At 40.0% G+C, this 24,386-nt stretch overlaps 1 protein-coding gene across 1 annotated transcript; it reads left to right on the forward strand.

Annotated features, from left to right (window-relative positions):
* The first annotated feature begins 4,766 nt into the window (after nucleotides 1-4,766).
* Nucleotides 4,767-22,663, forward strand: LOC132392484 (retinol dehydrogenase 16-like). Its single transcript, XM_059966381.1, has 4 exons — nucleotides 4,767-5,079; nucleotides 14,938-15,195; nucleotides 18,753-18,923; nucleotides 22,156-22,663. Exons 1-4 carry the CDS (start codon nucleotides 4,767-4,769, stop codon nucleotides 22,377-22,379), a joined length of 966 nt encoding a protein of 321 aa, XP_059822364.1. The 3' UTR covers nucleotides 22,380-22,663.
* Nucleotides 22,664-24,386: the final 1,723 nt, after the last annotated feature.

Raw genomic sequence — 24,386 nt, forward strand, 5'->3', positions numbered from 1 at the left:
TCCAGTTCATCCGGAGGGGGCGGGACGCTCCTCTTCTGTTTGAATCTTGCGTAGAATATGTTAAGTTCATCAGGAAGAGAAGTGCTAGTTATTCATATTCCCAGCCTTTTCTTTGTGCCTGGTGATCTCATTTAGACCCTGCCATAGTCTACTGGCATCCCTCTGATTAGCCTGGGCTTCCAACTTGGCTCAATATAGCCTCTTGGAATGGCTTTCTGGAGTTCATGCCTGGATTCCGTGTAGCGACTGGTATCTCCGGTCCTAAAAGCCACAGCTCGCCTTCAAATGGGACTCAACTTCATAATTCATCCAAGGTTTCCAGTTAGGGAATACCTGGATCGTCTTGCGAGACACACAGTCCTCTGTGCATTTCCAGATAAAGTCCATGACAGTTGAGGCATATTCATGGAGGTTAGCTGCCGAGACCTTGAATACTAACCAGTCCACCAATTCAAAGCAGTCACGGAGGACTTCATCCGTTCCCTCTGTCCAACGCGACACCACTTTTGACATCGTGACCTCCCACTATAGTATCTGTTTGTAAGCCGGGAGGAGGAGTACGGCCTGATGGTCCGATTTTCCGAAGTGAGGTCGTGGGACGGAACGGTAGGCATCCTTGACTGCTGTGTAGCAGTGGTCAAGTATACTCGGGCCTCCAGTGGAGCAGGAGACATGTTGGTATAATTTTGGCAGCGCCTTTCTGAGGTTGGCCTGGCTAAAGTCCCCAGCTGTAATAAGCAAAGCCTCCAGATACCTGGTCTCAAGTTCACTTGACAGGTTGTAGACAGGTCATATTCTACATGGAGGTTGGTCACCAGTGGTGTGCCTCAGGGATCTGTTCTGGAACCCCTACTCTTTGCGATTTTTATAAGTGACCTGGATGAGGAAGTGGAGGGATGGGTTAGTAAATTTGCTTGGTGACACAAAGGTTGGAGGTGTTGTGGATAATGTGCAGGTCTGTCAGAGGTTACAGCGGGACATTGATAGGATGCAACTCTGGGCAGAGAAGTGGCAGATGCAGTTCAACCCAGATAAGTGTGAGGTGGTTCATTTTAGTAGATCAAATATGATGGCAGAATATAGTATTAATGGTAAGACTCTTGGCAGTGTGGAGGATCAGAGAAATCTTGGGGTCCGAATCCACAGGACACTCAAAGCTGCTGTGCAGGTTGACTCTGTGGCTAAGAAAGCATACTGTACATTGGCCTTCATCAATCCTGGGATTGAGCTTAGGAGCCGAGAGATAACGTTGCAGCTATATAGGACCCTGGTTAGACCCCACTTGGAGCACTGTGCTCAGTTCTGGTTGCCTCACTATAGGAACAACGTGGAAACGATAAAAAGGGTGGAAGGGAGATTTACAAGGATGTCACCTGGATTGGGGAGCATGCCTTATGAGAATAGGTTGAGTGAACTTGGCCTTTTTCTCCTTGGAGCAACGGAGGATGAGAGGTGACCTGATAAAGGTGTATAAGACGATGAGAAGCATTGATCATGTGGATAGTCAGAGGCTTTTTCCCAGGGCTAAAATGGCTAGAATGAGAGGGCACAGTTTTAAGGTGCTTGGAAGTAGGTACAGAGGAGATGTCAGGAGTAAATTTTTTACGTAGAGAGTGGTGAGTGCGTGGAATGGGCAACTGGCAAAGCTGGTGGAGGAAGATACGATAGAGTCTTTTAAGAGGCCCCTGGACAGGTACACGGAGCTCCTAAAAATAAAGGGCTATGGCTAACCTTAGTTAATTACTCAGGTAAGGACATATTTGGCACAGCTTTGTGGGCCGAAGGGCCTGTACTGCACTGTAGATTTTCTATGTTTCTGATGTATGGACTTACTTTCATGGACTCCTCATCACATGTTCTCAATATATATTGCTTATTTATTTTCATTTGCACTTGGAAAGTTTGTAGCATGAGAGAGTGACATTGACCAAGAGTTATCAGGACATTGCTTCCAGGAGGTTTCGAGCACATTTTGAATCTTTTCCTTTATCCACCTTGGAGAAGCTCTTCACATGATGGATTTGGAAGAGGATGTCTGCTTAGGAGTCTGCAAGTGTATCTGACTTGGTGATAACCTGTGGACCTCAGTGCCAGGGATGGCAATGCAAAAGCAGACATGGACTTGGTTCGCACATTCTTCGTTTGAAGTCTCTGATTTTCACTTTGGAGAAGCTTCAGCGAAAGCGGGAGCCTTTCAAAAGAGGAAGTCCCGTTGCGAGTACTTTTCACTTTGGAGTAGCAGTGGTGCAAAAGTGGATGGAGTGGTAAGGAAACTCCTCAATTCTTGTAGTATTTAATATAAAATCATAGAACGCCATATGAGTGACAACAGTGCTAGACCAGTAGGGAAAGCATTAACCATGAATGTAAAGAATGATAAGGCATGGAATGCATAATTCTTGTGAATATTTTTTATTATGAATAGTTTATTTTGCTTTAGAGTTTCTATATGAGAGAGAGGAAATGGGCAAGTCTCGCTGCAAGAACAAGAGCAATTGATAAGAGGAAATTTTGTTGCATAGAGTTTCACTTGGGCCAATAAAAAGTGAAGTTTAAGCGGAACTCCCATTGTGGGAGTAAACAGAGAGATAGGCTGGGGGGCTGAACGTTTAGCTCTAGAGATTCCAGAATCCATTTTTCAGTAGCCATTGTGTGAGTCTATGGGATGGGTGAGCAGCAGGTAAGAACACGTTTGGTACCAGGATACCAAATTGTGACTTATGAAATGAAGTAAGGATACAGGATTGGGTGATGTGTTGTAGCGGTATGATGTGGGAGCTGGTGACACCATTGTGATTCCTGATAACCACATCTGAAACAAGTTTGGGTAAATTTATTATCAATGTACATATACGGCACTGAGCTCCTCTCTGTATCACACACGTAATCCTGTATATTTCAATCAGGTCACCTCAGAGCTTCCTCTGCATCAATGAAACTTGCCCAACCTTTCCTTGTTGAAATCAAGCATCCCAAACGCCACTTTCACCACCTTCCTTCTCTGCTGCCAGTTTCCGGGATCCAAGGTTTTTCTGTTCATGAACCCTGTCTAGTGTGTTAGAGGTCACCCTAGATTGGAAAAGGGGTCCAGAAGAGCCTCTATGAACTGTGCTGCTATTAAGAGAGAGAGAGAGGAAGGCGTCCAGCGGGGGGTGGGGGGGGGGGAGGGAGGGAGGGAGGGAGAGAGAGAGAGAGAGAGAGAGAGAGAGAGAGAGAGAGAGAGACTGCTTGAAAGAATAATGTTATGGTTCCTCTGCTCATTGTTTACCTTTCTCTGAGATCACTTGCCTGCTGGCAGAGAGTCTGCAGAAAGCAATGGACGGAGCAGGTTGATGGACAGCTGGTGTCCAACATGTGGAGATAAAAAGCAGATCCGCTGTTACACAGACAAGACACACTGAGACATACTACGACACACACACAGTTCGGACAATGAACGAGCTTTGTGCACCCAAGTGAAAGTGGAGTTTTGGAGGATCGATTTGGGGAAATCGATCTGTGGCTCACAGTGTGGAAGGGTGCGATCGGTGGGGAATTATTTGTGTGTCCACCCTTGCCTGGGTTATAATTCCACCACTGAAGAATGGTCGTTCGTGCTATGGTCACAGTCGGTGACCACAAAGGGATTTCGGAAGACAACAGGAAGATCGCTGGCAACCTCTCCCTTTTCTCTCTCTCTCCAACGTTACTCAAATAACTACCATGAACTGAACTCTCTTCATCATCGTAAGACTGTACCCATTTACCCCTAGGTTTGAAGAAGACTAGTTTTGTTCCTATTTCCACACACACACACACACATCTCATTGCTAACCTGTTCAATATATTTGCATTTATTGCGTAGTTTACTAATAAACATTATTAGCTTATAGTGATACCAGACTCCAACGTGTTTTCCATTTCTGTTGGTTCTTTAACCCAGTCACAGGGTACGTGACAAGTGCCTGAACATTTATTGTACATGACAAACCCTTATTTGACTTTTCAAAAACGTCATTTTGAACTTATCAGGATTAAGTTCTACATGACTGGGTCTAGAAGACCTGAGTGGTAGGGAAAGATTAAATAGGTTAAGAATTTATTTCTTGGAATGTACAAGGTAGAGGGGAGATTTGATAGAGGTATATAAAATTGTGAGGGGTATCGATAGGGTAAATGCAAGCAGGTTCTTTCTATTGAGGTTGGGTGGGACTACAATCAGAGGTCATGGGTTAAGGTTGAAAGATGAAAAGTTTAAGGGGAACACGAAGAGAAGCTTCTTCATTCAGAGGGTCATGAGAGTGTGGAACAAGCTGCCAGCACAACTGGTGCGTGCAAGCTTGATTTCAGTGTTTATGATGGTAGGGGTATGGCGGCCCATGGTCCGGGTTCAGGTCGATGGGAGTAGGCAGTTTAAATGGGTTTGGCATGGATTGGATGAGTCGAAGGGATAAGCCAATTAAGCTTACGTAGCTTACGGTGTGTTAAAGATGATGAAACATCGCACTTCACAATATTGATTCCATTGGTTAGACACTTGTGCTTCAATTGTGAACAACTCCTGATCAGGCAAAACACTTCTTAGTTTGAGAATTCATCACCACATCTATATTTCCCTTACAGTAGGATCTAACCTCCCAATAAATTACAACAAATTTTCTGAACTCTTGTGTTTCCCAATGCATTTGTTGAACCTCCGAATTATTTTTCAATGACTTCACACAATTGAAATAGTTTCTCAAGTACAATGATTCTGAGGCGCTCTGTGTTTTTCTCTGGTTTCAGAAATGCTTGGCTATCTGATTCTTTCGCTGGTACTTTGCTTCCTGTACTGGCGGTACAGAGACGGGAAACAGATAACAAATGTATTTGACAAGTACGTGTACATCACAGGCTGTGACTCTGGCTTTGGAAATCTTCTGGCCCAGCATCTGGACCAGCAGGGATTCCATGTTCTGGCTGCCTGTTTTACCGAGAAGGGTGCTGAAGAACTGAAGAGCAGGACATCATCGAGACTCAAAACATTTCAACTTGATGTTACCAACTCTGAGAGCATTGGGAAGGCAGCAGAATTTGTAAAATCAGAGGTAAAGGGAAAAGGTAATTTAAATTTAAACCTTCATTTTTGCCAAACAAAAAATTGTCAATTCTTAGATTGCATTGCTCACTGTGAACTGTCCCTGTTTATCAAATAAAGAGGGTCTAATAGGTTTAAAAACATGTAATGCAGTAAAAGCGTTTTGAAAATCTTCAGTAATCAAATCAGTTTTAAGCCAACTGGCTTATGTTGAAAAATTTCTCGATTTTCTGGCAGCAGCACAATGCAATACCAAATAGAGAGAAGAAATAAGTGATAAGATGTTCCACAAAACAAAATGCTGCAGGAATTCAGCAGGCCAAGCAGCACCTATGGAAATGAATAAACAGTTGGTGTTTTGCTCCTAGACCCGACTGGAAAGGAATGGAGAATTCAGAGTAAGAAGATTGGTGGGTGGGGAGGGAGATGTGCAAGTTGGCCAATGATAATTGAAACTCAGAGAGTGGGAGGGAGTGAAGTAAAGAGCTGGGAAGTTGATTGGTAAAATAGATAAAGGGTAGCTATCACATTTCCATCAGAACTGAAGAGTCAGACGATAATATTCCATATTAGTAAATTCTCTGTTTGAAGGGGCTTTTATATATAAATATAATATACACATACTCATAGAGCTAGGGTATCTAAGACTTTTGCACAGTACTGTATTCTGAACGTGGAGCAGGGGGCAAGTCTGTAACCTGGTGAGAGCAAATAGGAATGGTGATAGAGGGGCGCCGAGGGAGGGGTGTGGGTCAGGTGGTAGAGAAGTAGTGCCGCGGTAAAGGTAGTCTGGGCACAGACGCACTCCACCCTGAGACATGAGACAAGGTCATTTGATTCCAAATAACTTGTCTATTGATTAAATTCCAGTTTCTTTGGAGTGACTTCTGTTTTGATTTCTGTTTAGTTAGGACATATCAGGATCAGCACATTTTGGCTTAAGTAAGTGGCTAGCACAATTGGTCAAAGTTTCATGAAATAGTTAAAAAAGTATACAAAAAAAGACAAACCATCAATTAACTGACTCTAATTAGGAACAGTTCAACAGTCTCCTGTCCCAATTAAACACCATGATGTTCCAAATAAACAAAGGGCATCCTGGCTGTCTTCTCAATTATCTATTATTATTCTTTGTGTTAAATAGGGGACTGATTAACAGATGGCTCAATTAATCGGAATCCACTGCTGTGATTAAATTTATTTCTTAGACTTTTGAATTGAATTGACTCTATTTCTTATATCCTTACATACATGAGTAAAGATTTTTGTTACATCTCCATCTAAATGTGCAATTTATAGTAATTTATAATAAATAGTACACACAACAGGACAGTCAATATAACAGAGAAATACAACTGCATCAGCATGAAATAATTCATCTGATTGCCTGGTGGAAGAAGCTGTCCCAGAGCCTGTTGGTCCTGATTTTATGCTGCGGTACCGTTTCCCGGATGGTAGCAGCTGGAACAGTTTGTGGTTGGGGTGACTCGGGTCTCCAATGATTCTTCAGGCCCTTTTTATACACCTGTCTTTCTGATTCTGGGGGGACTGTTATGTCCATTCCCCCCACTCCACCCTGCCGACTTAGCTTGCTGTTTTATTTCTCAATGCCTAATCGTAAGTTTTCAGCTGTTGTTGATTACTTGTATTTGTGTTGTTAGCAATTAACCATCATCATCAGATCGGCCATTCTATAATGACTTGTATATTCATTCATTCAGAAGTAGGAAGCTCTTTGTTCGGAGTCAAAGGAGTTTTGATCAATATTTGGATCCATCTCACTCAGCTCTGTGTGTACTGTAATACATTGGTGAACATTAAACCAGTCTTCAAACTACAACTATGACCGGACTGGAGTTTACCTATCTGCCTAGCTTAAGGAAACGGGGAAAGTTCTTGAGTGAAGACAGAAAGGGTGTCCCTGCATCTAGTGCGAGTCAGTTCCCTTAAATTCCTGGAAACCTTTTGATCTGTGGCACTTTCACTCTTTTGAGGGTGTGTAGTGGGTTTGGTTCATTTCATTTCATTTTTCAATCTTTTTATTGATTTTCAAATAAAGAATATGCAAATCTGAGGAGCAGTTTAGCAAACCGATAATATAAAATACATATAAACAGCAATAACAAAAACAAAGTATATAATGTCAAAATCAAATAGGTAAAATATTACACTGTTATATATACAATGGTCAAAAAAAACTACAACTCCTCATAGCAATCATAAAAACAAGACTGGAAATTTTATTTGATAAAGGAAAAAAAAAACCACTAACTAAACTGAAATAAAAAAAGAGAAAGAAAGAAAAAGAAAAAGAAAGATTGGGCAGTCCAATTGAGGATAAAATTTTAAAAAAGAGAGAAAAAAACATCCTTCCAGTCATCTCCGAACCTTCACAGATAAGGATTTTCCCCAAAAGAGAATAAAGAAAAATAAATAAATAATTCAATCATATGAAAATATTGAATAAAGAGTCACCAGACTTGTTCAAAATTAAAGGATGTATCAAATGTCCGGCTTCTAATTTTCTCCAAGCTTAGATATGACATAATGGAGGACGGCCAATAAAAAACAGTAGGCGGATTAGATTCTTTCCAGTGTAGCAAAATAGCTCTCCTAGCCAGTAAAGTTGGAAAAGCTATCACATGTTGAGTGGAAGCAGACACTTTGCTTGCTTCCTCTGGAATAATCCCAAAAATTGCTGTAAGTGAATTAGGTTGAACATCCACATCTATAACTTTAGATAATATTCCAAACACATCCCTCCAAAAATTGTTTAAACTTACACACGACCAAAACATATGAGTTAGAGTAGCCACTTCTGCGTTACATCTGTCACAAACAGGGCTTATATCAGGAAAAATATGTGCCAATTTATCTTTGGATATATGGGCCCTGTGTACTACCTTAAACTGAATTAAGATATGGTGTGCGCAGATAGATGAATTATTGACTAAATAATAAATTTTACTCCATTGATTGTCTTAAAGTGAATGTTGAAGTTCTACTTCCCAGATGTGTTGAACGCTATCACTAGATGACATGTGCGCATTCATTAACTGTTTATAAATGATAGCAATTAATCGTTCTTGAAAAGGTTTAAATTGAAAAATAGCATAAGCCAAATTTAAAGAGCAGGCCGAGGGGTAATTCAGTAAAAAATCACATAGAAAATTCCTAACCTGTAAATATCTGAAAAAATGTTTATTAGAGATATCATATTTATCCATTAACTGTGAAAAGGACATGAAACAGTCTTGCAAAAACAAATCTATAAAAGTTTTTATTCCCTTAATTTTCCATGTTAAAAAAGCCTTATCCAAAGATGATGGTTTAAAAAAGAAATTAGAATAAATATTACTAGAAAGTAGAAAATCATTTAATTCAAAAAATCTACAAAACTAAAAACAAATTTTTAAAGTTTAAAAAGTTTAAATAGGGTTGAGAGCTTGTCGATCTATTTTGGAGAGCGAAAACAGAAGGGGAGCTCCTAATAAAGAAGCTAATGAAAACCCTATTACTGAATTTTCCTCCAACTGTAACCATGAAGGGCGATCTTGGTCACCTATATCATAAATCCAAAGAATAATATAACAAATATTAATTGCCCAATTATAAAATCTAAAGTTTGGTAAAGCCAGTCCTCCATTTTTTTTTTGATTTTTGCAATAAAAGTTTATTCACTCTAGAGCTTTTATTATTCCAAACATAAGACAAAATCCAAGAATCTATTTTATCAAAAACTGTTTTTGGAACAAAAGAGGGAACTGCTTGAAATATATATATATAAAACTTTCGGTAGAATAACCATTTTTATAGCATTTATTTGACCTATCAATGACATCGACATAGGTGACCATTTGGAATGCGTCTGTTGAGTATATTCAACTAAAGGGGAGAAATTTTTCCTATATAGATCTTTAACATTTTTAGTAATTTTGATACCAAGGTAAGTAAAATGGTTTTTGGCAATATTAAAAGGTATTTGATCATAATAATCAGAATAATTATTTATAGGAAATAATTCACTTTTATGTAAATTAAGTTTATATCCAGAAAAAATACCGAATTCCATAAATATAGATAACATAAAAGGAATAGATTTGAAATTTAAACTAATAAATCATCTGTGTATAATGAAACCTTATGTAATTTATCCCTTCTCTTAATACCCTGCACAGAATTAGAATCCCTAAGAGCAATAGCAAGTGGTTCTAATGCCAAATTAAATAATAAAGGACTAAGGGGACAACCCTGACGGGTACCTCTATATAATCTAAAATAAAGAGACTTTTGATGATTAGTTCGAACCCTGGTGGGCATGATAAATCAATTTAATCCAGGAAATAAATCCTGGACCAAAACTAAACCTTTTCAAAACCTGAAATAGATAAGGCCATTCCATCCTATATCTGCATCCAAAGATACAATACATTCAGATTCTTTGGCTGAGGGAGAATAAATGATAATTAACAATCTTTGAATATTAAAATGTGGGTACCTATTTTTTATAAATACTGTTTGACCGTTTGAGATAACACTAGGCAAGATATTCTCAAGCCTATTTGCTAGAATCTTAGAGAGGATTTTAAAATCTACATTCAGTAAAGAAATAGGTCTATAGGATACACAATCCAGTGGGTCTTTTCCTTTTTTTGTAATCAATGAAACTAGTGCTTCATGAAAAGTTTTAGGAAGGTTCCCAGAGGATGTAGAATCAGTAAACGTTTGATGAAGATGTGGTTTAAGCATTTCATGAAAAGTCTTGTAAAATTCTACTGTATAACTATCAGGTCCCGGAGCTTTACCTAATTGCATAGAGGATTAGGTAGATTACTCCTCTTGTTTAATAGGTGCATCTAACATATCGACATCTTGAATCGAAATTTGAGTTATGTTTAACCTTTGCAAAAATCTATTCATAATAATAGTGCTGTCAGAGAATTCAGATTTATAAAGGTTAGAATAGAAGTCCATAAATATCTTATTAATTTCATAAGGATCTAATGTTTCTGTTCTATCTGGTCGACGAATTTTTACAATCTGTCTTCTGACCATCCCAGCCTTCAACTGACCCGCTAAAAGCTTAGCAGATATTTCCCCATGTATATAAACTTTTAGATTTAAAAGGTCAGAAGCAAATCAAACTGTGATTGAAGTTCGAACCTTTCTTTATATAGGTCTTCAGAAGGTTTAACCGAATACGCTTTATCTATCGGTTTAATTTTATGAATAAGCCGTTGTGGCGACCCAGCTCACACATAGCCAGCGCGCGGGGGAAGACTTTGGTGAGACACCTCTGACGTCATTTCCGCCGGAGAGGGCGGGCGCTGGGGCCCGACTGCGTGTCGTCTCTCGCTCTGTGTGTAGCACATCGCTACACTATAAGCGCCCCAATGATAAAGATTTCTCTTTTCTTCTCACACGTCCATCACAAGTATTCTCGAACTGATCGTGAGATGCTCGTCGGTTAACTCCGTTGTCGAGTCTGCGTATGACATCATCGCGCTCTCGGGTCACGCGCCTTTAAAGTTAACCCTTCAGCTTTCGGAAAGTCTCACCGTGGAGACGGAATCCCGTACTGTTACGGGAGCCAGCTTTTGTAAATTTTATCAAGGAGAAAATTTCTATATTTTTCGAATTTAATACAACATAAGGAATGGCAAATCTGGTTATATGGGACGTGTTGAAATATTTTCTGAGGGGACAGATCATCTCATATTCAGCAGCCTTGAGAAGGAAAACTAAAGCGGACGTCCGTGAGTAACGATGTGCTACACACGGTCGGCAAGTCGTTTCGAGACTAGTTTATTCAAACTTGGCGGTGCTGGTATTTTAATCCCTAGCGCCCGCCCTCTCCGGGCGGAAATGATGTCAGAGGCGTCTCACCAAAGTCTTCCCCCGGGCGCGGGCTATTTGTGAGCCGGTGCGCCTGCGCAGAAAGTGGGTCGCCAAAATGGCTCCAAATAGCGACACTCTAATAAAAAGGGGTTAATACAAGCTGCCGCTTTATTAGGAAGCGACGGATTGGTTGATGACCCGTCGATCGCCGGATTTAAGCAACAATTAAAGTCACCACCCATGATCAACTTGCTGAGATTTGGTAACTCTGAAAAAAGTTTCTTAAAAAAATCAGAATTATCTACATTAGGTGCGTATACACACACCAGAGCTACCTTTTGCTCGCATAATAAACCAGTAAGAATTAAATATCTTCCAATCGAATCAGTAGTAGTATTGAAGTGTACGAAAGAAATTTTGGGACTAAGAAATATAGAAACGCCTCTTATTTTACTATCCGACAGCAAGTGGAACAGAGGCCCTTCCCAGAAGCAGAAAAACCTGTCCTCATCCTGTTTTCGTATATGATTTTCTTGCGCAAAAATAATATCTGCATTGTTTTTAATTTCTTAAAAATCTTTTTACTCTTAATGGGGTGATTGAGACCGTTCCAATTCCATGATATTATATTGATTTTATTAACATCTATGTTTAAAATTGAATTATATAAAAGAAATGTTACGCAAGTACAGATTAAACCAGAAGGAGTGACGCATTTACGAAAGAGAAATCCATCAAAAGAACTGCCCAATCAAGAAAAAAAACTACTCAAATAGACCCGGCCTCCCAGAAGATAAGAATTAAGGAATCGATAGGTTGATCTCATGCTAACCAATAACTCTTAACCCTGTTCTCCATCTTGCAACTCTGAATATTAAAATAAAGCAAAAATCCCACGGAAAATAGCCGTAATAAAAGGCACAAACAGAATTCAACTAGTATAATGTTATGTCTAACAGTAATAAAAACATAATCAACAACGGCCATCTGACAATCAGCTAAGTAGCTTAAACACATATTCAAAAAAAGGAATAAATCCGAGCAAATAATATTACAAACAATATAATGAGTAAATGAGTATATATATAACAGACCTAAAACTATAAGTATTGAAACAAATAAAATAAATAAAAAGATTAATACACAACAGGTCCCACATGGACCATTAAATTATAATACTATAAAGGTTCCCTACAAAACAATTATATATGTACTAATTATTAATAAGGTAAAAAAATTATATCAGCCACGCCCCATACCAAAGAATGAAAGGGTATAGAACGTACTTAACTCAGAAGCTCCATAAACAACTTATACAGCAAATACTTCAAAATTGCCTATTGAGTAATCGGAATAACTTTAATATTTTATTCAATAGGCTTAACTTTAAGGTTTTTAATATACTCCCATCCCTCCTGAGGAGAGTAGATTCTCAGTGACTGAGATTTTTCAGGAAAAATTATCAGCTTTGCAGGAAAGCGATGGGAGGGATTTAAATCTAATTTATACATTTCACTCATAACTTCTTGATATTTCTTTCAGCAACGATTTCGGGAGGATAGTCTTCAACTATATGAATCTGTGTTGAATTAATGATTAATTTCCGCCTCTTTCTGGCTTCTCGAAGAATAGCTTCTTTAGTCATATAATAATGCAAAGAAAGTACAACTACTCGAGGATGTAATTCGGGTGAACGCCGAGAAAATGGAATTCTGTGGGCTCTATCAATTAAGGGGCTAGTTTCAAGGGTCGCATTGAAAAGTGAGTACAACATATCTGAGAAGAACTTTAACAGATCGCCAGCTTCAGTATTTTCAGGCAGTCCCAGAATACGCAGATTCCGCCGACGCCCTCTACTATCTAAATCAACCATTCTTTTCTTTGTTTTAGATAGTTCCGAAGTAATTTGATTGATTTTCTTTTCCATCAAAGATATCTTCATTCCTTGATCTTTAATAGTTTGCTTGAATAGATCATGCTCATTCTCAGTTTGGGTTGTAGTCTGCTGAAGTGTTTGAAGCTGAGAGTCCAAATTTTTCCAGAGTCTTGAATCGTAGAAATAGCTTTTTCAAGCTTCCCGTTTGAACCAGCCAGCTTATCAATTTTAATATTAAGCGATCCAAATTCCCATTTCCTGTCTTATATTGAAGAAAATATTCCTGCTAGTGTAACAGATTCCTCCGTTTTCTTGGTTTGTTCCGTTTGCTCCATTTCAGGAAAAGTCTTGCTGCTTCTCAGTTCAATACCAGAATGACTTTTTTTGGCCATTGTAATTAAGTCATAAATCCTTCAATAGAAATAATAAATCCTTCAGCAGAAGCAATAAATCATCAAAACTAAAAGGGATCTGTTAATGGGATGTAAAATATATTAAAAGAGAGAGCCGCTAGGAACACGACTTACTCTATATGCTACAAAATGGAGAATCCCCAGGGTTTGGTTGATTAGACCCAAACAAACTCTGTTTCCAAGAGATGTGCTAACAAGCATACAAGCACAATAAAGTAATTTAAGCCTCTTTATTTTCATAAGATAGAAAGCACAAATAATCCACACTAAATACAAAGATTTCAGAGCTCACGATTCTTAAATACTACTTGTTGCTGTGTCAGGGGAAACTCTGATTTCCAACTCACTCATGAAACCACCCCGGGTCCCAACTCTGGTCGTGATTTCCAGTCAGTGCCAAGTCCAACAAATCAGTGAAAGGCACCAGTAAATACAAGTGTCATAAGCGTAGAGAGACCCAGAAACAGTCAAACTCTTTGATCTTTTGTTCTCATGACATTAACTCAGCCTGTTTTTATTCAAACAGTACGTGTTCGTTAACACAGTGTTCAGCATATCCCTCTAAATCAATTAGACACTTTAATAGTCACTATTCATCCATTACTCCACCAATGTCCATCAAGAATTTGAATATAAGACAAGGAACATGATGAAACTTTAACACTAAGGCAACAGCATTAACGTTTTGTATGTGGATTGTGTATAAGTGTGTGTGTCTGTGTATGTATAGATATACAGTCGGCCCTCCTTATCCACGGGTTCTGCATGCGTGGATTCAACCAACCGCGGATCGGGAAAACCCAGAAGTTCTCTCCCCAGCACTTGTTGTTTGAGCATGCACAGACTTCTTTTTCTTGTCATTATTTCCTAAACAATACAGTATAACAACTATTTACATCATATTTACATTGTATTAGGTATTATAAGTAACCTAGAGATGATTTAAAGTATACGTGAAGATGTGCATAGGTTACTGCAGATGAGGAATCGAAAAATAAATGGAAGTTGTCTAAGTCGGAACAGGTACATCCGGTATTATTTAGCGTCAGTTAGTCAAACGTTTGTCTTAGTATATAGTATCTATTTTACCTTCCTATGCATAAAAAAACACTTAAGAAACATATGTATTTCAATAATTAAACCACTGCGTTGCTTAGTAATAATTGTAGCTTTCATCGGGACAGGGCCTTCACATGCTCCATTATTCTCACTTTATCCTTTAAAATTGTTCCGATCTTTGACTGACTGTAGCCTAACGCTTTTCCAGTGACTGATGGGATTTCACCTCTTTCCAACCGCTTTATTATTTCCACTTTATTTCCAATCGTGATTATTTTCTGTCAACGGAAAAGAAACACTGTGGGCGACAGGTCCTGAGCTCTGCCAGGTCCTTAAGTCCACCACACTGACACAGATTAAATAAGCTCTGGAGCTCCACTGGGTCCTAAAGTCCACCAGACTGATACAGTTTAAGTAAGCTCCGGAGATCTGCCAGGTCCTTAAGTCCACCACACTGAGACAGGTTAAATAAGGTCTGGAGCTCTGCCAGGTCCTAAAGTCCACTGACTTGAGCAACCGTGTTTTTTGGCATCTGCGGGGGGTCCCGGAACCAATTCCCCACGGATAAGGAGGGCCGACTGTATATATAATATATTTTTGCTTCAATGTGAGTTTTATGTGTGACAGTATTAGGACCAATCAATTATAATAAAGGTTAATCTGACAATAAATCTTTTTTTTGTTCATTTCAACAGTTCTAAGTCTCTGGGGGCTGGTTAACTGTGCTGGCATTTTTCAGCCCACTGCACTTATTGACTGGCTTACGATAAGTGATTTCAAACCCGCGCTGAATGTCAACCTGATTGGACTTATTGAGGTCACACTGAGTGTACTTCCGCTGATAAAGAGGGCACGAGGCAGAATAGTAAATGTTGCAAGTATATTTGGAAGGGTCAGCCCTATAAGTGGACCATATTGCATCTCTAAATTTGGTGTAGAAGCCTTCAACGACAGTCTCAGTTGAGTTTGAAATTAAGATGCTCTCCTTGATATTTCAACATAATACAGTAAAATTAATTTAATCTGGCATTTTGTTTTTTGTGAATCCTGGTGGTTCACAATCTTGACTTGCTCCTGCTCCAGAATATCAGCCAGGTACTGAGAGTGAGCCCTGAGCCAAGAGCTGGTACCAGGGCTTGGAGACCAGAGCACCAGGGGCCAGGAAATAGTCATCTTTGCAGCTGGACCAGGGTGCTTGTAAATGTCCTGCTCCCTTTAGACTCTGTGGATTCACAGGAAACTTCATAAAATGACAGTGTAACAGGTCAAATAAAAGTATGTTTAGGTATTAATAGGAGTGACATCCATTAGGATGATTTAGCAGATGAGTGTGTGCCGGAGGATCTGGTGTAGAGGGCAGGATTTCAGATTTATGGATCATTGGGGTCACTTCTGGGGAAGGTATCACCTGTACAAAAGGGATGGTTTGCACCTGAAACTGAGCAGTCTAATATCCTTGCGGGCTGGTTTGTTCAAACTGTTGGGTTGGGCTTAAACAAATTTGGCAAGGGAATGGAACTGGAGTGATAGTGCTAAGGATTAGGTAGTTGGTTAACAAACAGAGGCAGTGTGTAATGTGACTGCGAGCAAAGAGAGGCTGATGATAGGGCAAAATTGCAGTCAACAGAATGAGTTGCAGTGCTGACAGGTGGACAAAATCTAAATGGCTGGATACAGGATTGAATATGCACAGTAGACAGAACAAGGTGGAAGAACTTGTAGACTGGCATGCATGGCGTTGGGGGCATGACTGAATTGTGGCTGAAAGAACATTGTAGTGGAGAGCTTAACATCCAAGCATACACATTGTATTGAAAGGACACACGGGTAGGCAGAATGGGAGGTGTTTGGCTCTGTTGGTAAAAAAAAAGAAAGAAATCAAATCATTAGAAAGAGGTGACATAGGACCAGATGGTGTTGAAACACTGTGCGTAGAGCTAAGGCATTCAATAGTGAAAAGACCCTAATGTGAGCTACATGCAGACCCCCAAGCAGTAGTAAAGATGTGGTCTACAAGTTACTATGAGAGCTAAAAAATACATGCCAACAAGGCAATGTTACAATAGTCAAGGGGGATTTCAATATGCCAGTAAATTGGGAAAATCAGGTCCCAGAGGGGTATTTCGGGAGTGTCTGTGAGATGGCTTTGTAGAGGAGTTTGTAGTGATCAGCTCTTCTGGATTGGGAATTGCCCAATTAATTAATTAGAGAATTCAAGGTAACGGAACCCTTAAGGGCCAGTAATTATGGCATGAGAGAGGAGCTGGCCAAATCTGATTGTAAAAGAACTCTGCTAGAAATGATGGCAGAATAGCAATGGCTGGAATTGCAATTCAGAAGGCAACAGATATAAACATCCCAAAGAAGAAGAGGTACTCTAAATATAGATGATGGCACTGTGGTTGACAAGAGAAGTCAAAGTCCACATCAACACTAAAGAGAGGGCATATTACAGAGTAAAAACTACTGGAAAGTTCGAGGATTTGGGGAGCTTTTAAAAACAAACAGATGGCAACAAAGACAGTCATTAAGAATGAAAAGATGAAATCTGAAGTAAAGCTAGCCAATAATATTAAAGAGGATACCAAAAGTTTCCTGAGATATATAAAGCATAAATGAGAGGTGAGAGTAGATACTAGACCGCTGGAAAATGAGGCGAGACGAGAGAGGTAGTGATGGGGGAGAAGGAAATGGCGGATGAACTGAATGATAATTTTGAGTCAGTCTTCACTGTAGAAGACACTAGCAGTATGCCAGAGTTTCAAGGATGTCAGGGGATTGAAGTGAGTGAAGTTGCCATTACTAAGGAGAAGTTCTTGGGAAACTGAAAGGTTTGAAGGTAGCTAAGTTACCTGGACCATACGGTGTACATCCCAGCATTCTGAAAGAGGTAGCTGAAGACATTCTGGAGGCATTACTAATGATCTTTCAGGAACCAGCTGTTTCTGGCGTGGTTTTGGAAGAATGGAAAATTGCAACTGTCACTCCACTCTTCCAGAAGGGAGGAGGCAGAAGAATGGAAATTGTAGGCCATTCAGTCTGACTTCAGTGGTTGGGAAGATGTTAGAGTTGATTCTTAAGAAACAACGAGCAAGATAGATAAAGGAGAACTGGTGGATGTTGAATACTTGGATTTTCTGAAAGCTTTTAACAAGTTGCCACACATGTGGCTGCTTCAGAAGCCCATTGTATGACAGGAAAGATACCAGTGTGGATAAAGCAGTGGTTGATCGGCAAGAGGGAAATAATGGGAATAATGCAAGCTTTTTCCAGTTGTCTGCCAGTGACTAGTGGTGTACAACAGGATTATGTGTTGGGACTGCTTTTTTATGTTACATATCTATGATTTGTATGACAGAATTGATGACTTTGTGGCCAGGTTTGCAGACAATATGTATTTACATGGAGGGGCAGGTAGTTTTGAGGAAGATGAAAGGCTACAGAAGGACTTGGACAGATTTAGAGAATGGGCAAATAATTGGCAGATGGAATACAGTGTTGGGAAGTGAATAGTCATGCACTTTGGTAGAAGAAATAAAAGGGAAGAATATTTTCTAAATGGAGAAAAAATTCAAAAATTTGAGGTACAAAGGGACTTGGGAGTGCTCATGCAGGATTCCATAAAGATTAATTGTTTTGTCTGAGTCTGTGGTGAGGAAGGAAAATGTAACGTTAACATTCATTTCAAGGGGATTTGAATATAAAGCAAGGATGTACTTTTGAGGGTTTATAAACCACTGGTGAGGCCTCACTTGGATTACTGTGAGCAGTTTTGGGCCCCTTATCTGGGAAAGAATTTGCTGTTATTGGGGTGGGTTCAATGAAGGTTCACAAAAATGATTCTGGAATTGAAAGGCTTGTCATACAAGGAGTGTTTGCTGGCTCCAGGTGTCTATTCACTGAAATTCAGAAGATTGAGGGGTGATCTCATTGAAACATTGATTGTCAAAGGGCCTTGACAGAGAGTATGTGGAGGCGTTTCCTGTGGTGGAGGAGTCCAAGACCAGAGGACACAGACTCAGAATAGAGGGACATCCATTTAGAACAGAGATGAGGTGGAATTTCATTAGCTAGAGAGTGGTTAATCTGTGGAATTCATTGCCTCATGTGGCCATGGAGGCCAAATCACTGGGAATACTTAAGGCAGAAATCTTGACCAGAAATAGCGACTGTAAACATTTCCATAGATGCTGGCTGACCTGATGTGTTCCTCCGCCATTTTGTGTGTGTTACCTAATTATTACACCTTGCTTTTTACGAACATTGTTTAGTATTTTATTTTCATTTTTAACTTTATTGTTTGTAAATCACCTGTAATTACATCGTCTGTTGGAAAGCGTTCTGTGAATATGTTGTTATTATTATTCCTTCACAAAAGATTGACTGGTTCTCCTCATAGTCTATCATTTAAAGCAGCATGAACTGTGTTTTACGTAAAATAAACAAGGACAAAGTAAACAAAAGCCAATAGATAAAAGTTTTCAACAACATGACAGTTTTATTTTGTAATTTTGCAGGAGAGATATCAAGTGTTTTGGAGTGAAAGTAGCTTGTATTGAGCCAGGCATTTTCAAAACACCCTTGACTGATACAGACTGCCTACTGAAGCAAATGTACAAGCTCTGGAGTAGATTACCACCAGAGGTACGAGAAGACTATGGGGTTGATTACATGGATAAAGGTTAGTTGTTTTTATTTTATATATATTTAGATGTTTTTCCATTTTCATTAGTTTTTTTATGTTTATACAGTATATAAATTGTTCAAATAAATTGGTTTAATTTAATATAGAGAATGTATACAGCCTGAAATTCTTATTCTTCACAGACATTCACAACACAATAAACCCCAAAGAATGAATGATAGAAACATCAGAAACGTAAAGCCCAGCCTCTCCCTCACGCCATCCACGCAGAAATAGCAGCTGAAGCACTTCCCCTCATGCAGGCAATAGCAAAATCCCCAGAAAGACCTTGATCTGGAGTTCCATCAAAACCTACAGTCCATAATCAGCACTTTGGTGCCTCAGGCAGGTTTTCTCTTTCTCTCCATCGAGCTAGGGAGGGAGGGAGAGGGAGAGAGAGAGAGATTTCTGGCCCAGTGTTGCAATCTGCCAAGTCACTTCTCCAAGTACCCTGCCAGCTTTCACAAACCATTGGTTTGGAGGGGGAGGTTAGAGTTTGAATTGAGTACAGAGTCCTTCTTCTGACAGCAGCACACACTGTCTGCTGTCCCAATATTTCAGTCTCCAATGACGTTTCAGTGGCGATATCAGGGAGGAACTGGTCGTCTGCGGGGCCAGACACAAAGGTGCAAGTCTTGCAGCCTGCTCCTGGAGATAGGAAAGCACCGAGCTGCGCAGCCGGTTCAAAGACCCACTGCTTGTGATGAACTGTAGTTTGAGCAGTATATCACAGGCTCTGACAGAACCCCAGACACCTTGAACAGAAAAGAAAGACACAAGAGAAGAAGGAAAAACTGTCCCTTGAACAAACTGGAAGGTTGCCTGGGTCTGCAAAAACTGATGCCGCCATCTTTCCTAGCTCATCCTCCCACACAAAGCATCTATCTTTCAGCAGCACAACTGCAGCACTGTATCTCTCCTTTGTTATCAACCATCTGTGTTAACCTTGTAAACCAGTCTTTGCAATAAAAACTTGAAGGTACAAGATGCTAATTTTGAAGAAGGCCTCACATCCCACTTCAAGCATTTCATATTAGCATTTACAACTCAACAATTGCACAGTTGGCTGCAACCTGTGGTCTCTTTTCCTTTTGCTCAGGAGGTTGTTCAACCCTCTGAGTGAAGAAGTTTCCCCTCAGGTTCCCTTTAAACTTTTCATCTTTCACTCTTACCCCATGACCTCTGGTTGCAAAGCCTGCTTGCCTTTACCTGACCTATACCCCTCCTAATTTTGTATACCAAATCTCCTCTCAATCTTTCATGATCCAGGGAATAAAGTCCTAACTCATTTAATACTTTCTTATAACTCAGGTCTTTCAAATCCGGCAACATCCTTGTAAATTTTCTCTGTACTCTTTCAACCTTATTTACTGCTGTGTCTGTAGACTTTAAACAACAGTAGATGTGTCTATAGTGACACTGATGTAAAATTTAATTTAAAAATCCCTTTTTTCCTGTATCATAGAAAATAGGTGACCCTTTTGGTAGTTGATGCACCATCAATAACTCTCTGAGAAGTGAGGTGAGATATCTGCTTTCATTGCCTGGAAGAAAGAACAAGCAGTAGTTGACCACTATACTACATCCTGGAGACTGAGAGGCCGGGCTCAGGCCTCAATCGCCTTTATACCGGGGTCTGTGGGAGGAGCCACAGGAGCAGTCAGCAGGGGGCGTGTCCAGACAGGTATATGTAGTTCACCACAATAGTGTCAGTCAGGAATCTTGACTTTGAAAACTGTCAAAGACATCAGAGAATGGAACCACAACTTAGAGCATTAATACACATAGTTTCAGTAATTCTATATGTCATAAAAATGCAAATGAATGGGAAGAAAGAGTTCAGGTGGTCCGTTAATTCTACATTGCATGGTTGCATCCCAGTTTCTTAAATTATCAGCCCACCAGCAGCAGCTCCATGCAGTCTCCCGGAAGGGAGAGGAAGCCGATATACCCAGCATCAATTGAAGAAAAAGAATCCATTAAGTCCTTCCTCAGTCATCTGGGTTGCAAGAGACACGAGGAGTAATAACATGGGGTTTTATTTATGTGAGGGGCGGGAGATATAAAAATTGATGTCTGCCGGGGACTTCCTGTTTAATTTCAGGTAGCAAGAGCCATTACTTGCAACAAGAGGCAGGAACTCCACCTATTTTGTCTTCTGAGAGCATACAGATTGTTGTGTGCTTCAATAATATTTGAGTAATCTTATGTAGATATTAATTGATTAATCGGTTTTGTTTATTCATGATGGGTAAAATGTTAAAATATGCTAATTACAAACGTCATCATGCTACCACATGTAACACTTGCCCAACAAGCTGGTATATGTCTAGGGGAAAAGGAGATCCAGCCACACACCAATCCCACCTCCCGTACACGCAGGTGCTGTGAGAATCGAGTTTATGCCTCGCGCCCGCCCACAGTATCAAACCCACAACAAATACCGTTATGAAATACACTTTAAAGAGTTTACTAAGATTAAAAGAGTATTAGGCAATACAATATATATGCAAGGGAAAAAAACAAAAAGGCGCCAACTTATCAAAGTTCAGTCAGTTTAGTGCACATCGTTGGAGCTCAAACATCGAACCATTCGACCCCTCGTCGCTTGCCTCCGACCTCCACATCTTCGCACCTAGGACTACGCCCAGTGGTCTTCCGAGCAGTGCAGCGCACGTCCACCTTCCTCGACGTCTTCCTCCCGCTCTCTACCAAAAGCCCGCAAAAAAACCTCCCCCAAGTTCCCAGCCTCACAAGACAAAATAACATTCCCCATTGGTTAACAAATGAATACAATTACCATATCAACAAGTATCAAGCAAAACAACTGCGAGAGAAACACTTATCAGACAAAGAAGCATTCCTACTCTTAACAAACCAAAAAACCCATTTTGAGTAACATACACAGGACAGTGTACACACGTGATGCATGTGTGCCTCGCTGAAAGTAAACTCAAAGTTAAACCCGCATTTCGGACTCCCAGATCTTCCTTTGAGTCAATTACAAAACATAACACAGAGAGTGTGCCTTTACTGCGCAAGTCAACAACTCATCACAAAAATTAGCGGACTCCTAGGAAAATAAAATCTACTTGAAAACTAACTTCACCCTTCCTTTGCGAAAACGATATGTGCCTCTAATGTTCTGTAGCATGTTATATATGGTGCTTATCAACATCATAGATAAAAAACAATTTTCTTTAAATGTACTTTTCATATTCTTTTACAGTCTCTGCAAAATCACAGACCAAAATGTTGGGGCAATTAAACCCAGATTTGATGAAAGTGGTGTGGTGTCTGAATCACGCTCTGATTTCTCTGCATCCTCGTACTCGGTACTCTGCTGGAACAGATGCAAAGTGTTTTTGGATTCCTCTCTCCTACATGCCAACTGCTATATCTGATTTTCTGATCAGTTTATATAAAACCAAGCCAGCAAAAGCTCTCTTTTAGCATCATTTTGGGATTGAGTATGATGAGGAGGAAATAGTACTAGTGATGCTACTGTAAAATATGATGTGATCCCTTTCTTGCTGTATCATAGAAAATAAGCAATGTTATTCCTTTCTCTGGTGTCAGTCAGTATATTCACTTTCAAAACTATCAAAGATTTTGGAGAATCGAACCACAATTTGGAGCAAATTTGAGGTGTAGATTTTGAGGTGTTATCAATTAAAAGGCTTTTATCACTGCTGAAGTTTCAATGTTCTGGGCAAAAATAAAAGGTCATAAGTTGATTCATGTGTCTTTCTTTATGCTATAGTTTGTTGTATTAATATATATTTTACAAATTTTGAGAAATGTTCCTCAGCCACCCAGTTGAATTTTCGGAAGGCTATGAGTGAATCCTTTCAAGGCTTTCTTGAGTTTACAGAGAATTGTGTAAAGAAACATCCAGTGAGTGGCAGCTCCGTGGGTGAAGGTGCCTGTTAATGAGCGAGGTCGGAGGAGAATTATATATGTACTAATTATTAATAAGGTAAAAAAAATTAAATCAGCCATGCCCCTATTGGTTCAATGCCCAGACTGGTTCAAGTTTACAGGATGCTGACAGTAATTCAAGTTCAGCTGGAGGGGTAGCCAATCAGGACCGAGGCAAGCAATGGGGTCCTATCTAAATGTGAGCAGTGCCAGAGAGAAACACCAAAACCTGTGCGCTGAGAGTGTCACCATGACTGCCTGCAGACTAATTGCAAAGTGAAAACCGATCTCTACAAAATGAAAACTTCCAGGGTGGGCAAGTACTTCTTATAGGCTCTGTTTCTGTGCCAGAGACCTTTGCACATTGCTGTATGCTCATGGTATACCTATACTAACACAGCCTTTCTCTTTAAAGCATTAAGTATTTCCTTCTTTTCATTTTCTGACAGCAACCCAAAGTTCAGAAAATATTTGGTGCAAAGAAGACAGAAAATATTGATTTGTATCTTGGTAATTCAATGTTAAAACTAGTCAGAAACAAATCCACAATAATGCTTTGTGATATTCTCTGATGATCATTCCCTCTGAAAGGAAGCTTGTAGGCTCTGGACAGTGATTGAGCTCTGTAGCAAAATAAAGCAGCTCACTCGAATTTTAAACTCAAGCGATTCTTTCTGCAGATGATGGATATCCAGAGAAGCACAGACAAAATGCTGGAGGAACTCAGCAGGACAGGCAGCAGCTCTGGAAAAGGAATGAACAGACAATTATTTTAACATTCAAAATAATGTGCAAAATTAAAGATAGAAACATAGGAAATCCTGCAGCACAATAGAGGCACTTTGGCCCACAAGGCTGTGCCAAGCCTGAGAAATTGCCTAGAGTTACTGTGGTGAACTACATATACCTGTCTGGACACGCCCCCCGCTGACTGCTCCTGTGGCTCCTCCCACGGACCCCGGTATGAAGACACAGCCCCTGCCTCAGTCTCCAGGATGCAGTGTGGTGGTCACTTGCTGCTTGTTCTTTCTTCCAGCCAATAAAAGCCTACCTTAACCCATGTCTCAGAGTTATTGATGGTGCATCAGTTACCCATAGCCCTCTATTTTTCTGACCTCCATACACCTGCCCAGGAGTCTCTTAAAGGACCCTTTCATACCCGCCTTCACCACCGTCACCAGCAGCCCATTCCACGCACTCACCGATCTCTGCGTAAAAAAACTTACTCCTGACGTCTCCCCTATACCTGCTTCCAAGCACCTTAAACCAGTGCCCTCTCATGCTCACCATTTCAGCCCTGGGAAAAAGCCGCCGACTTCCACACGAAGAATGCCTCTCATCATCTTAAACACATTCAACATTAAAATATTTGGTCAGAACAATTTCACCAGAGACCACATTGATCCCACATCCACTGATGGCTTGTAATTCATTTCTGGTAAATACCACTGTTAATAAGCACAAGGCCAGTAGGATTCTGTACATAATATCACAGTGAAAACAGAAACAGATCCAACGTTCAATGAGAGTATCCACCTC

Source organism: Hypanus sabinus, chromosome 4 (assembly GCF_030144855.1).
Source record: "Hypanus sabinus isolate sHypSab1 chromosome 4, sHypSab1.hap1, whole genome shotgun sequence".
Taxonomy (NCBI): Eukaryota; Metazoa; Chordata; class Chondrichthyes; order Myliobatiformes; family Dasyatidae; genus Hypanus; species Hypanus sabinus.

Excerpts from the sequence above, each read along its gene's own strand:
- LOC132392484 (XM_059966381.1), top strand. The coding sequence starts at position 4,767 with ATGCTTGGCTATCTGATTCTTTCGCTGGTACTTTGCTTCCTGTACTGG. Across the intron at positions 15,196-18,752 it reads TGTAGAAGCCTTCAACGACA|TTTGCAGGAGAGATATCAAG; the intron begins GTCTCAGTTGAG and ends TTATTTTGTAAT. Across the intron at positions 18,924-22,155 it reads GGTTGATTACATGGATAAAG|TCTCTGCAAAATCACAGACC; the intron begins GTTAGTTGTTTT and ends ATTCTTTTACAG.